This window comes from Vanessa atalanta, chromosome W (assembly GCF_905147765.1).
Source record: "Vanessa atalanta chromosome W, ilVanAtal1.2, whole genome shotgun sequence".
NCBI lineage: Eukaryota > Metazoa > Arthropoda > Insecta > Lepidoptera > Nymphalidae > Vanessa > Vanessa atalanta.
In genome coordinates this window covers 5,323,154-5,340,725 of record NC_061901.1, presented here as the reverse complement: position 1 = coordinate 5,340,725, position 17,572 = coordinate 5,323,154, and the positions used below count along the sequence as shown (strand labels likewise).

At 33.8% G+C, this 17,572-nt stretch overlaps 2 protein-coding genes across 2 annotated transcripts; one reads left to right on the top strand and one right to left on the bottom strand.

Annotated features, from left to right (window-relative positions):
* The first annotated feature begins 12,027 nt into the window (after nt 1-12,027).
* LOC125075709 lies at nt 12,028-13,016 on the top strand. Its single transcript, XM_047687421.1, has 5 exons — nt 12,028-12,206; nt 12,284-12,337; nt 12,446-12,505; nt 12,586-12,654; nt 12,779-13,016. Exons 1-5 carry the CDS (start codon nt 12,125-12,127, stop codon nt 12,976-12,978), a joined length of 465 nt encoding a protein of 154 aa, XP_047543377.1. The 5' UTR covers nt 12,028-12,124; the 3' UTR covers nt 12,979-13,016.
* Nucleotides 13,017-13,121: 105 nt separating this feature from the next.
* Nucleotides 13,122-14,021, bottom strand: LOC125075703 (putative nuclease HARBI1). Its single transcript, XM_047687415.1, has 2 exons — nt 13,793-14,021; nt 13,122-13,711 (listed from the first exon to the last, which is right to left on the bottom strand). The coding sequence occupies exons 1-2, from the start codon at nt 13,902-13,904 to the stop codon at nt 13,179-13,181; spliced, it is 645 nt and encodes a 214-aa protein (XP_047543371.1). The 5' UTR covers nt 13,905-14,021; the 3' UTR covers nt 13,122-13,178.
* Between the last annotated feature and the right edge of the window lie 3,551 nt (nt 14,022-17,572).

The window sequence follows — 17,572 nt, the reverse complement described above, 5'->3', positions numbered from 1 at the left end:
CAAATAGTAGAACCACAACAACAAGATCTTCCTGATGTGACTCCAAATGCAGGAGTTAGCAGCAACCAACCAGTACCTTCTATTGTCTTGTCTGAGTACATGAGAGCTATTGAAACTGAAAGAAGGTGCTTCATTGAAGGATGCCAAAGAACAGAAAGATACAGAGTACCCCTTACTACTCGTAAAATGTTATTCAATGAATATAAATATTACATCCCAGAAAATAACCGTCTTTGTGGTCAACATTTGGTTATCGAAGCATGGGATTTTCTGGATAGTTTGAGATGCAATTATGTTCAGACATTTACTGAGCGACATATTTATGATATGATGTCTCTAAAAGAAGTTGAAAGTACTTCACTACTTCATTTTGAAAACATTGGTGAAATAAAGGACCATGTTGTTCACATATGGACTGGGTTAAATAAAGAGCAGTTCAACCAGATGTTCGCTGAAGTTCCTGAACTATCAGAAATATCAAAATCAGCCGTAGCACTGGCCGCTTATCTGATGAAGCTTAGAACTGGAGATTCAAATGAAAGATTGGCAACCTTATTAAAAGTCTCTCGGACAACTTTAGAAAAGTGGATTCATCAAGTAAGAGAACTACTTACTGAGCATTTTGTACCAAGAAATCTTGGGTTAAACCACATTAATAGAGAACAATTAGTAAGAAGAAATCTCGCAATACCTAAGTCTTTGTTTGGAAACTTTGAGGGAGTTGAAACCCCAATAGCAATATTTGATGGGACATATTGTTATGTTGAAAAGAGTTCCAATTATTTATACCAAAAAAAGTCTTACAGCCTGCATAAGTACAGGAATCTTATGAAACCATTTGTAATAGTAAGCACGGATGGGTATATCATAAATGTTTTGGGTCCATACCCAGCCACAACATCGATGCTGATATTATGAAAACAGAATTTCAAGATGGAAAGCCTCTACGAGAATATTTCCAGGAAGGTGATGCCTTTATATTAGATAGAGGCTTTCGTGACTCAATTCCATTGTTAAACCAGTGTGGTTATAGGACTTACGTGCCTGCTTCATTAGAGGAGGGTGAAACGCAATTATCTACTATTGAGGCAAATAAATCAAGAGCAGTCACCATATGCCGTTGGGTGGTTGAAATTGTGAATGGCAGGTTCAAAAGGGACTTTAAATTATTACGGCAAAATTATTTTAACATAGCCAGTAAAAGTTTTATGAAAGATTTTGAGGTGGCTGCTAGTCTTCTAAATAAGTTTCACCCACCTATATTTGATCGTGACGATGCTGAGGAAATAATACAAGAAATAGAAAGGTACATGAATATTGAAAATCAGTTAGCCAATTATATTATTTCTAATAATTATAATAGGCGTCGAGCTAATTTTGAAATATTAACGGTACAAAATGATAATTTAAATGATTTTCCTCAGCTTTCTGAAAGCGAGCTTATATTAATTTCATTAGGTACATACCAAATTAAGCAGGCACGATCCTATTATGGAGAGCATATAAGACAAAATGACGGTTTCGTTATTGAAGTGTGCAGGGACGTTAACAGTAGCCTACTTCGAGAGTTGTCGGCTTCTAACACATCTTGGCTACTCAGGGGTCGTATATTATCCCGACATATACATAAGTCGGAAAACATATTATATTTATATTTTAGTCGATAGCTCTCGTAGAGGAAGAGAAGCTATCGTACAGCATTATTGCAGCTGTATTGTAGGTAGACGGACAGTAGGCTGCTGTGCTCATATAATGTCAATTATATGGTACCTTAGCTGGGCAAGGTACCACAATATTGTACCCCCTGCACAGTTCCTAGACGATATTTTAATTATTATTGAAGAGGAATAAAATATTCTATTAAATTATTTGTTTTATTTTATGACTTTTATCACATAGTTCACTCCTCCTGTTCCTCGTAGAATTCCATACTTGTTACCTATGTCTGTATGTCTTTGAGTCTTTATTGCCTTGTTATGACTTATCAGATATTCTCTTTTAAATAAAATTAATATTTTTCACATACTTTTACGTGTATTCATCTGACTCTTAAAGATAATGCAACATAACCTCACTTTTACTAAACCTCCAATAACTCAGCTATCTGATTGTCAATTTCTATAGAATTTTCAATGAAGAAACTCTTATTTTGAACCTTTTAGTTAACACTATTTTCATGTCTTTACATTGTGGGCCCAGAATTGTATGAAATACTTTCGATCTCCTTTATGCATAGTAATAGATTCGAGCATTTACACATGGACATAGTCGGACCATTAAGCTATTGCGATGGTTATAGGTACATAGTTACTATGATGGACAGAAATACTGGCTGGCCAGAAGCATACCCTGTCAAGGACATTACCGCCGAAACTATTGCAGATGTAATTTACACCGGTTGGATAGCCCGATTTAAAGGGCAACCTTTAAGATTAACCACGGACCAAGGTCGTCAATTCGAGTCTACTTTATTTAGGTGCTTAACAAAGAAAATGGGCATATCAAGAATTAGAACCACTGCCTACCACCCTCAATCAAACGGGATGATAGAACGGTGGCATCGTAGTCTTAAAACAGCGCTTATGTGTAGAGGAAATACGACTCATTGGGTTTCAGAATTGCCATCAGTTTTACTAGGGCTAAGAACATGCTTACGCGATGACACGCAAATAAGCGCGGCAGAGTTAGTCTATGGAGAAGCGATCAGATTACCCGGAGATTTCTTTCAACCACAAAGGCAAGACATTTCCGATGACGATATTTTTGTTAAAAAAATACGCGAGAGAATTGCGAATTTATCCTCTGTTCCTAGGAGAAACGCGAGGCAAGGGAAAATGTTTGTTCACGCTAATTTGAAAGACTGTACTCATGTGTTTGTACGTGAAGATAAGGTCACAAAACCCTTATCTCCACCCTACTCCGGTCCTTACAAAGTGATCGAACGGACAGACAAATATTTTAAAATAGATAAAGCAGACACGGAAAAATGTATTAGTATTGACCGATTAAAGCCCGCATTTACAATTGACACCGAAGAATGCAAGAGCGCACCATATAAGGACACGGCTAATGTAAACACAGGAACAATTGACCCGAAGATTACAAGATCTGGTCGAATTAGCAAACCAGTAGTTCGCTTCAATCTATAACCACTACATCTTCTTGCCAAAAATATACAAAGAAACATAAAATAAAAAGCATTATACGAGATTAAAACAGACACTTGAGGGATATTTTTAAACTAATTTTATAAACTATTTGCAAGTGATGTGTCAACAGTGATGTGAAAAATATAGAGAATTAGAGGGTTACACGTCGGTAGCATACCGCAGGGGCGAACTGGGCCCAGACGGCCCGACCACCCGACGAATCATTGTGAGGATAAAGTGAAATAGTGGATAATAAAGTGTTATTTTTCGTGATAAATCTTCAATTTATATGTGTAATAGTTAAGGTTCATAGTTTATGTTATAAAAATTTGTAGAGTTGTTAAATTATATATTATATACATATATAGTTTTCATATTACTTATTTGTTAACATACCTATATTCTTGTTTATTTTGTTTTAAATATTGTCTATATAATCTGTCTTTTTAAATTTTTTTTATATATGCGTATATTTTGTAATGTGCAATTGTATTCGATAAGCATAATTTATCATGAAATTCCTGCAATATTTTAACTGTTACTTATTTTTTTGTAAAGGGGGGAGTAATGTGCCGTATATGCACATAGGTATTAAAGTAAACAATGGATAAAGCTCACATATTCTATGACTAAAATGTTTCACATCTATGTATCTCTTACTCTTTGATATCATGTATAAAAGTCGAAACATTGCATATGTAAAACAGTGCGTCACAGTCCGTATAATTGTACCGTCTCGTTAATAAATCGTGAACCAGTTAGTGACTTTCATTATCCTCAATATCAGCCCAGCAATAACATATTTGATAAATAATCGATACTAATAACCAATAACTACACATTTTCAGATGCTTCGAAAATACATCAGAAAAAAAGAACAAACGTACACCATCGATACCTTACAACAAGCTGTGCAACAAATTAAGGAACAAAAGTTATCTTTTCGGCAGGCCCAAGAGAAGTATGGTGTTCCACGAGCTACCCTTTTTGATCAAGTGAAAAGAGGTGGTGTTACTACTATGCCAAAGAAAGGTATACAGCCAGTTTTTAATGAAAGGCAAGAAAACGAACTCGTCGAATTCATTTTAAAGTCGTGTAAAGCCTTCTTTGGAGTTACAATACCTACTTTAAGAAAAATTGCTTTCGATTTTGCCACTGCCAAAAACTTAAAACATAATTTTAATAAAGAAACAGGAATGGCTGGAATGAATTGGTACTACAATTTCATGGCTAGACACCCAAATATATCACTTCGAAGGCCAGAAGCTACGTCATTAAATAGGATCACTGCATTTAATCCTGAAGAAACTGATATATTTTTTGGAAATTTGAAAAAACTCATGATTAAATTTCACTTTAAATCAGATTCAATTTAAAATGTAGATGAAACTGGGATCAGTACTGTGCAACGTAATTCGAGAATTCTTGCACCAAAGGGCCAGAAACAAGTTGGGAAATGCACCAGTGCAGAACGTGGTTCCTTAACTACAGTTGTAAATTGTTTTAACGCTGGAGGTATGTACATTCCACCGTTTTTCATCTTTAAAAGAAAGAGAATGAATGCCTTGCTTATGAAAGACAGTAATAGCAATATGGTGGCTTGTGTTTCGGACTCGGGTTGGATCAATGAATCAATATTTGTTGATTGGCTCCAGCATTTCAAAGAATTTTCCAAATCAACTATTGACAGCCCCATTTTGTTAGTTCTAGACAATCACGAGAGCCACGTTAGTCTGCAAGCTTACGAGTTTTGCCGTAAGAATTTCATCCATATTTTGACTTTGCCACCGCATACATCGCATCGAATGCAGCCCTTGGATTTAACCTTCCACGGCCCACTAAAGACAGCATACAACAGAGAATGCGAAAACTATATGGTCAACCATCCGGGATCTAAAATTACACCTTACGATGTTGTAGGTCTTTATACAAAAGCTTTTAACCGTTTAACGTCTATTGATAAACTATAAACGGTTTCAAGAGTGCTGGAATTTTTCCAGTAGATCAAAATAAATTCAAAGGCACTTTTGCAAGTTTTGGTGATGTTATAGAACCAATAACTGCACTCGATACCAGCAGCAATGCGAATTTCGACAATTCGAGTCAAATAGAGTCCAGAGATGAATCTCAACTCACCGGTGATTGCGCCAATGACACTATGTCATCGGGAAGTGGATTTCCAGAGGTTCATCCCACTGCCAACATTGATATTTTAAATCAAAATGTACCTAATGAAGAATTCGTATGCAAAGATTCTGACACAAATGTTGTTGATAAAAACCAAGTGATAAGTCAAACTAGTCAATCTTCGTCAGTATCTTTGGTTGACATACTACAGGTACCAGCTTTAAAAACTTGTCGGAGCAAACGGACAATAAAAAAGAAGCATTCCGTCATTTTCACCAGCACGCCAGAGAAAAAGAATCTAGAAGAAAAGGAACAAAAGAAAAGAGATCGGAAACGAAAGACTGAGAACTTAGAAAATAAAAATATTACAAATATTAAGCAAAAGCAACCTAAACAAACTACAAGAAAACATTCTAAAGGTGTAAAAAATCTAAATAATTTCGAAACAAAATGAAAATGAAGAGTATTTTTGCATATACTGTCAGGAAAAGTACGTCGTTGGACCTAGCGAAGAGTGGATTATGTGTATAAAATGCAAGAAATGGGCCCATGAGCAGTGTTCCGCTGGAAGCATGTCTAAAGGCTTTACTTGCGAGTTATGTGAATGATTTGGGACCTAGTCCGTAAATACCCCATGTTGTCCGTAATTAACCCAGCACATGTCCGCATTTACCCTTATAGCTCCGGGTAATTACGGACAGCATGGGTTTTGTTTTTGACTTAAAATTTATACTTGTTGATTGATCTCATAATATAATTGTAGTTGATTTTGTAGGTGAATAACCAAAGTTTAGTACAAAATAAATACAGACTGATTATTGATAATAGTATACAATTTGTACATCATTTTTCTTAAGCGTCCGCATTTCCCCCATCGTCCCCTACATATTGATGTATACCCTGCTGGACCCAGCGATGATGCATTTTTCGGTATACTCTCCATACAACGTAGATGATAAACAGAATCATCAATAGTAATATTATAAGTAAAAGAATGTTTGTGGTGGACGCACGGAATTTCAATTCTTTTATATATGCATTATTTTCAGCAGCTACAGAATTTTGGTTTATAAAAATGTCCTCCTTTTCTACTTTCGAATTACACATATTTTAAACTACAGTGACCATTATTAACTTTGAACTTTGGCGAGTTTGAATTTACACGTGTCGGTAATTTAAATTAAAGCATCTCGCGTTACCGATGCGCATACTGCGCTGGTAGGGTCGCCATGTAAGGACGAGGGAAATGAAACGCCCGAATGTTGATATAAGACTACTTTATTAACGTTACTGGTGTGGGTTTTTTATTATGATGGCACTAAACATGTGTATATCTAGATAGATACCACAGCAGAAAATTATCGTCGTAATGATATAATCTTACTATACTATTGTACAAATTAAATTATTAGAAGTAAATATGATAAATAATATAATTCAGATAAAATGTTAATTGTTTTTATTTTTATTTTATACATCTAGCAAGTAATAAAATGAGCAAAATCGAAAAATCAAAAACTATCGTTATAAAATCAATTACGTACAATGAAATAAAAAAATGCAACTTATTCAAAAACATAAGAAAATTATTTCGCGCGTTCGTACTTTTTTATCGTAAATAACAAATATGGAAAATAAAAATAAGCGTGGGTGCAATTACACTGAACAAGAAAAAGAAATATTACTAAGTTTAATACACAAGTAAGTAATAAATAAAGCATCAACTATGATATTTTTGCATTGTTTTTTATTATTTTACACTGAATCATTACTTTTAAGAAATCAAGATGTAATTGAAAATAAGGGAGCGAATGCTCGCATTATTGTAAAAAAGCGTGAAACTTGGGACTCCTTAACAAAACAATATAATGCTGTTGCCACTAGTGGTACCAGGGCGTGGCAGCAGCTGCGCCACTTATATGAAAATATTAAGCAGCGGTCAAAAAAGAAATTGGCAGATGAAAACGTAATGATTATTTGTTTAAATTTATATTGTTAGATTTTGTTGGAATATACAAAAATTCAAGCCTCTATACATAAAAGATTTCTCTTTCATTATATTATTCAATCTTTCACTCATTCACATTCGCTCACCACTCATTCAATCAACGAACAGCTTTACTTGATTATTTAATATTCATTATTAAAAACATTGTCAAACAGTGCAGACGTGTCTTATTATACCTACCCCATTTCCCTTCAGGTTATGGGCCCAGGTCATGTTTAAAGTTGTTTAAATAATTAAAATTAATAGTAAAAGTGTTACTCAAAATGGATTCGCGAAGTAAAAGAAATATACAACAATTTAACGGTGATCGCTATAGTACTTGGAAGTTTCGTATAAGGTCACTACTAGAAGAAATGCAGTTATTGCCTGGTATTGACGAAGAACCACCACCAATACCAGATAATGAGTGGATTAAGAAGAATATGCTAGCAAAAGGTACGATTGTAGATTACTTGGGTGACACATTTTTAAGCTTTGCAAGAGGTTCTTCTACTGCAAAATCCATAATGGCCGAACTAGACAAAGTATATGAGCGGAGGAGCTTAGCGACTCAATTGGCTTTACGTAAACAGTTACTTAATATGAAACTACAGCCAGATGTGACACTATTCGAACATTTTAACAATTTCGATAATATCATTACTGAATTAATATCGGCTGGTGCAAAATTGGATGAGATGGATAAAATATCACATTTACTTTTAACTCTACCCACATCATACGATGGTGTTATAACGGCACTGGAAACACTTGGAGAGGAACAATTGCATCTATCTTTTGTAAAAACTCGTCTTCTAGATCACGAAGTCAAACTAAAGAATACCACGACGACAGAACTCAAAGTTTTACATACATCAACGAATAAATTCAAATCGCAGAACAAAATTGGATTCGATAAAAGGAAATCATATAATTATTATAAAAAGAAGTCATACACCGGAAATTCATCATATAAAATTTCAAAATTATATTGTGATTATTGTGGACGACGAAATCATATGAAGAAGGATTGTCGATTTTTCAAAAAGTTACAACAAAATGGAGGTAGTAGCGGCAGTAAAACAGCAGCTGCGAGCGCTTTGCAAATCAGAAACGATAACGAGGACAGTTTCGCATTTATGTTTTCAACGTGTAAGTTGTCAAATTCTTATAAATATCATATTAATAATATTGTTTTCATTTTAGATTCGGGTGCAACTGACCACGTTGTAAATAGTAAGGAATTATTTTCTTCCTACTCAGAGTTCACAATACCGATTAAAATTGGTATAGCTAAGAACAATGAAAGCATTCAAGCGTTTGGTAAAGGTACAATAAATGTCACTACTAATTTAGGTTTTCAAGGGGCGATTAATAATGTATTATATGCGCCGGACGTGCCATGTAATTTAATATCTGTATATCGTATTCAACAAGGAGGTATGGTTGTTATATTTAAAAATAACAGTGTTTATATTAACAATAGTATCAAGTGTTTAGTATCGAGTGTTATCAGTAATAATTTATTTAAATTAGTTTTTCAAGTGCATACGCGATCTCAACATAATTTAAATTTGTCTCAAACTTCTACATCTTACGAACTATGGCATAAGCGTCTAGGTCACTTAAACAAAAATAAATTTAACATTCTAAAAAACTTAATTGATGATAGTTACCTAATTAATGATATTATGCCTAATGATACATTATGTGAGTCTTGCATACTTGGTAAACAGTCGCGGTTGCCCTTTGCAAAATCAAAAGATAAATCAGTCAGAAATAGGCCACTTTTTATAGTTCATTCCGATATTTGTGGTCCTATTACACCACCTACATTTGATGATAAAAATTATTTTATTACTTTTATTGACGATTTTACTCATTATACAGTAACGTATTTGATGCATTCTAAATCTGAAGCATATAAATGTATGAAAGACTACGTAACAAAATGTGAAAATTTATTTAATTCTAAAGTTGTTAATTTATATTGCGATAATGGCCGAGAGTATCTTTCAAACGAATTCAAAGAATTTTGTGTTGACAAAGGGATAATGTATCATTTAACGGTTCCTTACACCCCACAGCAAAATGGTGTATCAGAAAGAATGAATCGTACATTAACCGAAATGGCTCGAACATTGGTTACAAGTGCGAAATTAAATAAAATATTTTGGGGTGAAGCTGTTTTAACAGCTACTTATTTAATTAACATACTACCCACTAAAACTCTGATAAATAAAACACCATACGAAATGTGGCATGGTAAAAGGCCGAAAATAAATCATTTAAAAATGTTTGGATCTACTGCATACGTTCATAACAAAGCTAGAAAAACTAAATTTGATGAGAAATCTTTCAAGTCAATATTGATCGGTTACGATGCAAACGGTTATAGATTATTCAATATCGAAAATAATCAAGTTTTTATAGCTCGCGATGTTATTTTTGACGAGTTAAACTTTGAAAAATCACGCCCTACACGTAGCAGTAGTGACAACATTGAAACCCTTTCAAAATTTAGTAAGCCCGAAATTGATTCGGCAAAGCTAAAAATAGATCAACAACAAGATTCTTTTAATGACAATTCGTTGGACGGTTCATCGAATACCACTAATTTAAGACGTAGCGAAAGAATTCCAGAATTACCCCCAAAGAATTATAAGCAAATGCACGATCCTGATTTATTTTTATCTCTTTTTAATGATACGCAATCTTTACCTACATCATATAAGAATATTTTCGATAGGCACGATTCTGATAAGTGGTTGAACGCTATACAGGATGAAATTGAGTCGCTTCGAAGCAACCAAACGTGGACATTAGTCATTAGACCGAAAAATGTTAATATTATAAGTTGCAAGTGGGTATTTACAATTAAAAATAATGAATTTGGTGAACCTACACGTTATAAAGCTCGATTGGTTGCTCGAGGTTTCACTCAAGAGTATTTACAAGACTATCACGAAACGTTCGCACCAGTGGCTCGGATAACTACTTTTAGATTTATATTAGCACTGGCAAATCAGTTTGATTTACATTTACACCACATGGACGTTAAAACCGCGTTTCTAAATGGTATATTGAAAGAAAATATTTATATGGAAGTACCGGAAGGTATTTTAGCAAGTAATAACCAGGTTTGTAAATTGAATAAAACATTATATGGCCTAAAGCAGTCGTCCAGGTGTTGGTATGCACGGTTCGATCTCATTCTCAAGGAAATGGGTTTTAACAACTCTGAATTAGATCCTTGTCTGTACATATTAGATAAAAATTGTATAGATAAAAACGTGTATATAGTTCTGTACGTTGATGATTTAATTATTACTACTAAAAATAGTAATTTATTACAAGCGTTTAAAAACAGTTTAATGCAAAAATTTCAAATGACTGATTTGAAGGACTTAAAACTATTTCTTGGTATTAGAATTCAAAGAACAACTAATACAATTTCTTTAGATCAAACAACATATTTGCAAAATGTTCTAAATAAATTTTCTATGAAAGATTGTAATCCATCGAATTCACCTTTTCCTTCTAAAATCAATTTTGTAGCTTTAAATTCAGACACTCACTATGATGCACCTTGTAAAAATGTTATAGGATGCCTTATGTATTCAATGCTTTGCACAAGGCCAGATATTTGTGCTTGTATTAATATATTAAGTAGATATCAATCTAAAAATAACGAAGAGTTGTGGAAATATTTAAAACATCTCTTACGATACATTAAAGGTACAATTAATTTAAAATTAGTTTATAAAAAATCTGAATATAAAGAGATAATAAGTGGGTATGCAGATTCCGACTGGGGAGGTGACGAGAACGACAGAAAAAGTACAACTGGCTATTTGTTTAAGGCCTTTAATAATTGTACAATTTCGTGGACCACACGAAAACAAAATACTGTCGCCGTCTCTTCAACGGAAGCTGAATACATGGCTCTCTTTGAGGCTGTGAGAGAAGCAGTCTGGATAAGGTCATTGTTAAATAGTATTTCTATACAAATAACAGAGCCTATTGTAATATTTGAAGACAATAATAGTTGTATATGTATTGCCAATAACCCCACAAATCACAAAAAATCTAAGCACATAGATATAAAATATCATTTTATTAGGGAACAAATCGCTAATCAAATAATAAAGCTAGAACCTATTTCCACAGGAAATCAACTAGCTGACATGTTCACAAAAGCGATACCCTCCAAGAGATTTATAGAATTAAGAAAGAATTTAAATTTGTTTTGAAAAATAATTCATGTTTTGTGTTAATCAAGTAAATGAAGGAATGAGTTTATTTAATAAATAAAACTATGGTTTATGTAACTAAATAGTTAGTATTTTATTTGTAAAAATGAGTAATGAAAGAAATTATGTTATGGTATTGTTATATTATATTAACTTGTATTTTTGAGGGGGACTGTTGGAATATACAAAAATTCAAGCCTCTATACATAAAAGATTTCTCTTTCATTATATTATTCAATCTTTCACTCATTCACATTCGCTCACCACTCATTCAATCAACGAACAGCTTTACTTGATTATTTAATATTCATTATTAAAAACATTGTCAAACAGTGCAGACGTGTCTTATTATACCTACCCCATTTCCCTTCAGATTTTGTTATAATTACAATACATTTATCTAATTATAACACTTGTATTTCAGAGAAAAAACTTTTACGAAAAAGAAAAGATTATGATAATAAAAAAAAAGCATTAGATGATAAGGTAAGGTTGACAAAAGAGCCATGGAGCACTTCATCAGATTTAACTTTTAACATTAATTCATTTTATAGAGAGAATTAATATGCACCGGTGGTGGGCCATATAAAAGTAGTAATTTAACTAATATGGATGCTCAACTTCTAGCAATGGTTGCTCCCCAAGTACAACCATTGCCAAACCCCTATGATGACGCTGCTCTTTATTTTGGTCAGTCATAAAATAAAATATTTTCCAACTACTGTAAATATAAAACGAAAAATAATTGTTATTATAACTTTACACAGGGGATACAGAAATGGATGTTGAACTGGATATTCATACAGAAACCATGTGTGATGGTATGACCTTTTATATTATTATAAAAAAAAAAAAACACACAGTTTCAAAGTAAAATTTAAAAACATGTTATTTAAAATATAATTGAATGACAAAAACTATTGTTTTATATGAAAGAGTATATGATAGTAATGTTATGGGTGCTGTTCCATCAACTTCACAAGTAAATGGTAATTGACTATTATTTTTATTAATGTTAATGGATGTATTTAAGATGAAATCCTAATATATGTATAAATCTGTTTCTTAGACAACAATGTAACACAGCAAAAGACTTTAATAAATAGCCAAGCACAAGATAAAGAGAAGGTTAACAATGGTAAATATAAAACAAATACTGTGGTTATTTTATTTTTATTTCACAAATATAAACCTTAAATAGCTTATGGATGTTAATAATTTTAAAATTATCAATATAACATAGCATGTATTTATAATTCCAGAAAAAGCAGAACAAAAGACAATAAAAAAGAAATGCATTGCCCGTGGATCCATTAAAGAACAATATTTTAAAACTAAATTACAAACTGCCAGACTAGAAAAAAAAAATTTAATAAACAGGGAAAAAAGGGAGAATAACAAATATAAAATAGAAATGGAAATACTTCAATTTAGGAAGAGAAGATTACAGGGTCGACCATAGTATTTTTGTAAATTTATCTATATTTTTATAAACATATTTACTGATTTGTTAAGGAATATTAATAACTTATTTTTTTGAAAATATGAGACTGATTTTTATTGTTAAATTATTAGATTAAAGTTTATTGTTTAAATGATGCTTATACTAAATTGAAAATAAAATAGTGATTAATAAGTAAAATGTGTATTAATTATTGATGATCAAACAACAAAATTCTGATTGCCTTCATGGATTGTTTCATCAGTTTGTATTTCCTCAACACTGTTTAAAGTATCCTCTTCAACTATTATGTTATCTTGCCTAGACAGTGCAATATTATGAAGCACTGCACATGCCACAATAATTGGTGGAATATTTTTTACATTTACTCCTAGGCCATTATGTAAACATGGAAATCTACGTTTGAGAACACCAAAAAGCCTTTCAATAGGGTTTCCTGATGATACCTGAGCTCTATTATATGCTTCTTCAGCTATTGTATTTGGATTTAATAGAGGGGTCAGCAAATAATGTCGACATGGGTAACCACTGTCTCCTAAAAGCACAAAATTTGCATAATCACCACGCTCAAATTGTGCACATAAAGGAGAGTCATTAAAAATTGTACTGTCATGTACAGAGCCTGGCCATCTTGCTACCACATTTCGGATGCATAATTTCGCATCACATACAATTTGCACATTTAACGAAAAAAAACCTTTTCTGTTGCGAAAAGTTTCAGCTTGATATCCCCCTGTAAACAAAATTTAAAAATTTAATTGTGTTCCCATTTAAGCGACACATTACTACTTCTTGTACTAATGTAAGTAGGTACCTGGTGAATTGATTTTAATGTGTGTACAATCAATAGCTCCCAATATCCTCGGAAATCCTGCAATGGAGTAAAAGTCGTTTGCCACTTCTATTCGTTCTTGGGAATCCGGCATTTTAATGAAATTGCAACTGAGTTTTGCTATTGCAGCTGTGACTTTGTACCACACGGTGAACAGTTACTTGTTCGACGTGGAATATGTCTCCAATAACTTTTTGATAACTGCCAGTAGCGTAAAATCGAAGAGCTATCAAAATTTGGTCTCTTGGCTGTAAGGCTCGGTTGCGTTTCGTCAAAGGCGCGATTTCCTTGCCAAACAATGACTCCAGGTATAATACCGTATCTTTGGAAACACGGAACCGACTTAGAAATTGGTTGTCATCATATTTTTCGAAGCCATTTAACTTTTCTTCATTCTTACGGCTGTTACGGGATGTAGTTTCGTCGTCCGAAAGTGAAGAAAGTGAAGATAGTGACATTTTTTAAACTTATAAATCACTGAAAAACGATTTAAGATAGCTAGCGACCACTCTCAAATTTTTTTTTTTTTTTAATTTTGGCTTTTATTTATGCCAAGAGGGCACAGATTATTTCGCCAATGTCACGTGCGATGGAGAAGACACGATGGAGATTGATCGGTGCGGTCGAGATTACAGGCTTAATTTAATTTGAAGGCATAATAGAAGTTGACTTTCTGTTAGCCCATAACCTAAAAAAGCACAAGCTTGAAAGGTTGCAAAACATGTGCATACGGTTCATTTTTGGATTGAAAAAGTTCGACCACATCTCCGAATATCGTACCCGACTTGGATGGCTTACAGTCAGACAAAGACGTAATTTGCACGCCCTTTCTCTCCTTTACACTATTCTTTTCTTTCCCCAAACTCCAACTTACCTCAAAGAACGCTTTTCCTTTCTTGGCTCTAATTCTTCTCTTCATCTCAATCTTCGTTCTCTATCGGACAACAAACTACAGCTGCCTCTTAGCCACTCACACTGTTATAATGATTCTTTTACTGTCCAATCGATTAAATTATGGAATGCGCTCCCACATGACATTAGGATGTCACAGTCCTTAAATATATTTAAAAGTCGAGTCAAACATCATTATATGTCTTCGTAACTACTCCTTTTTTATATTTATATGTGTGCATGTAGGTAGGTATGTATGTATATATGTATTTATGTAGATATATATGTATGTGTGTATATATGTATATATATATACGTGTATGTATGTACAGGTATTTGCATGTATGTTTATTTTACGTTTTCTCTATATGTAATTTTATATTAAATCCATTGTATATGTATGCATCATAATATAATATGCACTACCCTCTTTACAGAATATGTTGTCCTCATCTGTTGGGTTGCCTGTAAGAGATCGCTTTTAGTGATAAGGCCGCCCTTGCCTTCAACTTTCTGTAATTAACCATTTTACCATGTACTGTTATTTTTTTTTTTTATGATATTGAGTGCAATAAAGTTTTTATCTATCTATCTATCTAAAACAACACAATAATAAATAATTAGATAAACATAAATTATTATTAAGATAACATATATGAACAAACACAAAAATATTTACAACTTAATGTTATTACGCTCAATATATTTACATAAAAATTTACAAAATGGACTGAACACAAACATTAACAAACATTGAACATTAATAGGGCGAGGAGGTTTAGGAGGGAGAACGTCATATAAGGGATGGAGGAGTTTGGGGCAAGAAAACAGTATATGGGATAAGGAACCTTCGTCTAGGCCACATTCACACAAAGAGTGATCTCTGACTCTAATTTTACAAAGATGTATGGGAGTACATGCATGTCCAAGGCGTAGTCGGCAGATAGTTGTGGTGACCCAACGATTAGCTTGCCTGTGAAGAGAAAACCAAGGTCGCCTTGGAATATCTGGTTGTAGAGAAGCGTAAAATCTACCTTTAGATTTTGATGAAACTTTCCAAATAGAGTTCCAGGATTTATCCAGATAAGTTTTCGCTAGAGCACACAAGTCCTGAGATGAATTTTTAAAATGTTCAAGAGAGCCAGTTGTAATAGCAGCTCTAGCGAACGAGTCTGCTGTATCATTATCGGATATACCAGAGTGGCTTGGTATCCAGGCAAGCGATATTTCCAGCCCTTTTTGATGACAGGAAAACAATGCCTCCCTGATCTTAAAGATGATAAAAAATTTTCGCCTACTACGAAACGGATTTTCCTTAATTGCCAACAGACAACTCAAAGAATCTGTCAGAATTACCGTATTTCTGAGGTCATGGGAGTGGGCAAAAAGGATGGCTTCCAAAATCGCAATCGCTTCACCAGAAAAGATGGAAGTTTCAGGAGGGGATTTAAATTGAAGGACAATTTTGAATTTAGGGATCCAACAGGCTGAGCCGGCGCAGCTATCAGGGGATAGTTTTGAGGCATCAGTAAATATAAGTAAATGATTTGACCAATTTTGATTAAAAAATCTTTGAAATTTAGAATTTGAATCAGGGGCCCCTTTAATAAGACCAAGATCTGTGATAATAGATGGATTATAGACTAGAGCTCTAAATGGAGTGGAAAAAAGAGGATTTGACTGGAACCTTAAGATAGGATGTGGGAGTTTCGTAAATTTTAAAAAACTGTCTAATAGTAAGGATGGACTTTTGGGGTTCGCCCCAACGCAGAGTTGGGACAATTCGCTTAAACGGGACCAGAGAGGATGAGAGGATAGCTGTAATGATTTTACCACAAAACGGTCGCATAAAAATTGTCTTCTCAGTTGGAGTGGAGGATCAACACATTCAACTTGCAGAGCGTTAGTGGGAGAAGTTTTCATAGCTCCTATAATTATCCTAAGGCATTTGTATTGAATTTTATTAATCTTATCAGAAACGGCTTTATTTAGGGGTTCTAAGACAAACAGTCCATAGTCTAAATGACTACGAACTATTGCATTGTACAGTAGTTTAAGAGAATAGGGGTGAGCTCCCCACCAGACTCCTGAGACTGCTCTAAGGACGTTAATGCCCTTTTCACATTTTTTAATAATATGCTCAGAGTGATAAATTCCGTTCAGTTTGTTGTCGAGTATTATGCCTAGAAATTTCGTCTTGTTGACAAAGTTGATTCGTTGATCTCCACAAACCAAGTCAAAGACAGGAATTAGTCTTTTCCGAGTAAAAACAACTGCCTGGGTCTTATCTATTGATAAAGATAAGCCATGGTCAGAGAGCCATAGGTCAAGATAATGCAAAGCAGAGTTTAATCGCAAAGTTAAATTTTGAATAGAAGAAGATTTAAGATATAAAACAATGTCATCGGCATATTGAAGAATGTTACAAAAGTTGTTAACAGACAATTCGAGATCATGGGTATAAATGCTGTAAAGCAGAGGGCTGAGGACTGAACCTTGCGGGAGACCTTTCCAGACAAATCTGGGGGGGAGAATACAATTTTGATGTTTAACTGTAATTGATCTGCAAAATAGCAGATTACATATGAAATGAGTAATCCTCGGAGGGATACTCAGCTGTTGCAGTTTCTGCCTGAGTACCGGAAGAAGAACATTATCATATGCCGAAGAAATATCTAGAAAAACACCCACAAGGTACTCTCCGTTAGAGAAGGCTATTCGAATGTCTGTCGTGAGAATGCTGAGACTATCAAGAGTGCTCAAACCCTTTCGAAAGCCGAATTGAGAGGGTGAGAGAATATTCCTGCTTTCCATTATCCATTCCAAACGGTTTTTTAGGAGATGTTCAGTAACTTTCACTAATGTAGACGA

What these genes read in the sequence shown, in the direction of transcription:
- LOC125075709 (XM_047687421.1), top strand. Translation starts at nt 12,125, where the DNA reads ATGGATGCTCAACTTCTAGCAATGGTTGCTCCCCAAGTACAACCATTG. An exon ending in TACAGAAACCATGTGTGATG is followed by an intron (nt 12,338 to 12,445) that starts GTATGACCTTTT and finishes CTATTGTTTTAT; the next exon opens with ATGAAAGAGTATATGATAGT. An exon ending in TAAAGAGAAGGTTAACAATG is followed by an intron (nt 12,655 to 12,778) that starts GTAAATATAAAA and finishes TTATAATTCCAG; the next exon opens with AAAAAGCAGAACAAAAGACA.
- LOC125075703 (XM_047687415.1), bottom strand. Translation starts at nt 13,904, where the DNA reads ATGCCGGATTCCCAAGAACGAATAGAAGTGGCAAACGACTTTTACTCC. An exon ending in CATTAAAATCAATTCACCAG is followed by an intron (nt 13,712 to 13,792) that starts GTACCTACTTAC and finishes TTTTGTTTACAG; the next exon opens with GGGGATATCAAGCTGAAACT.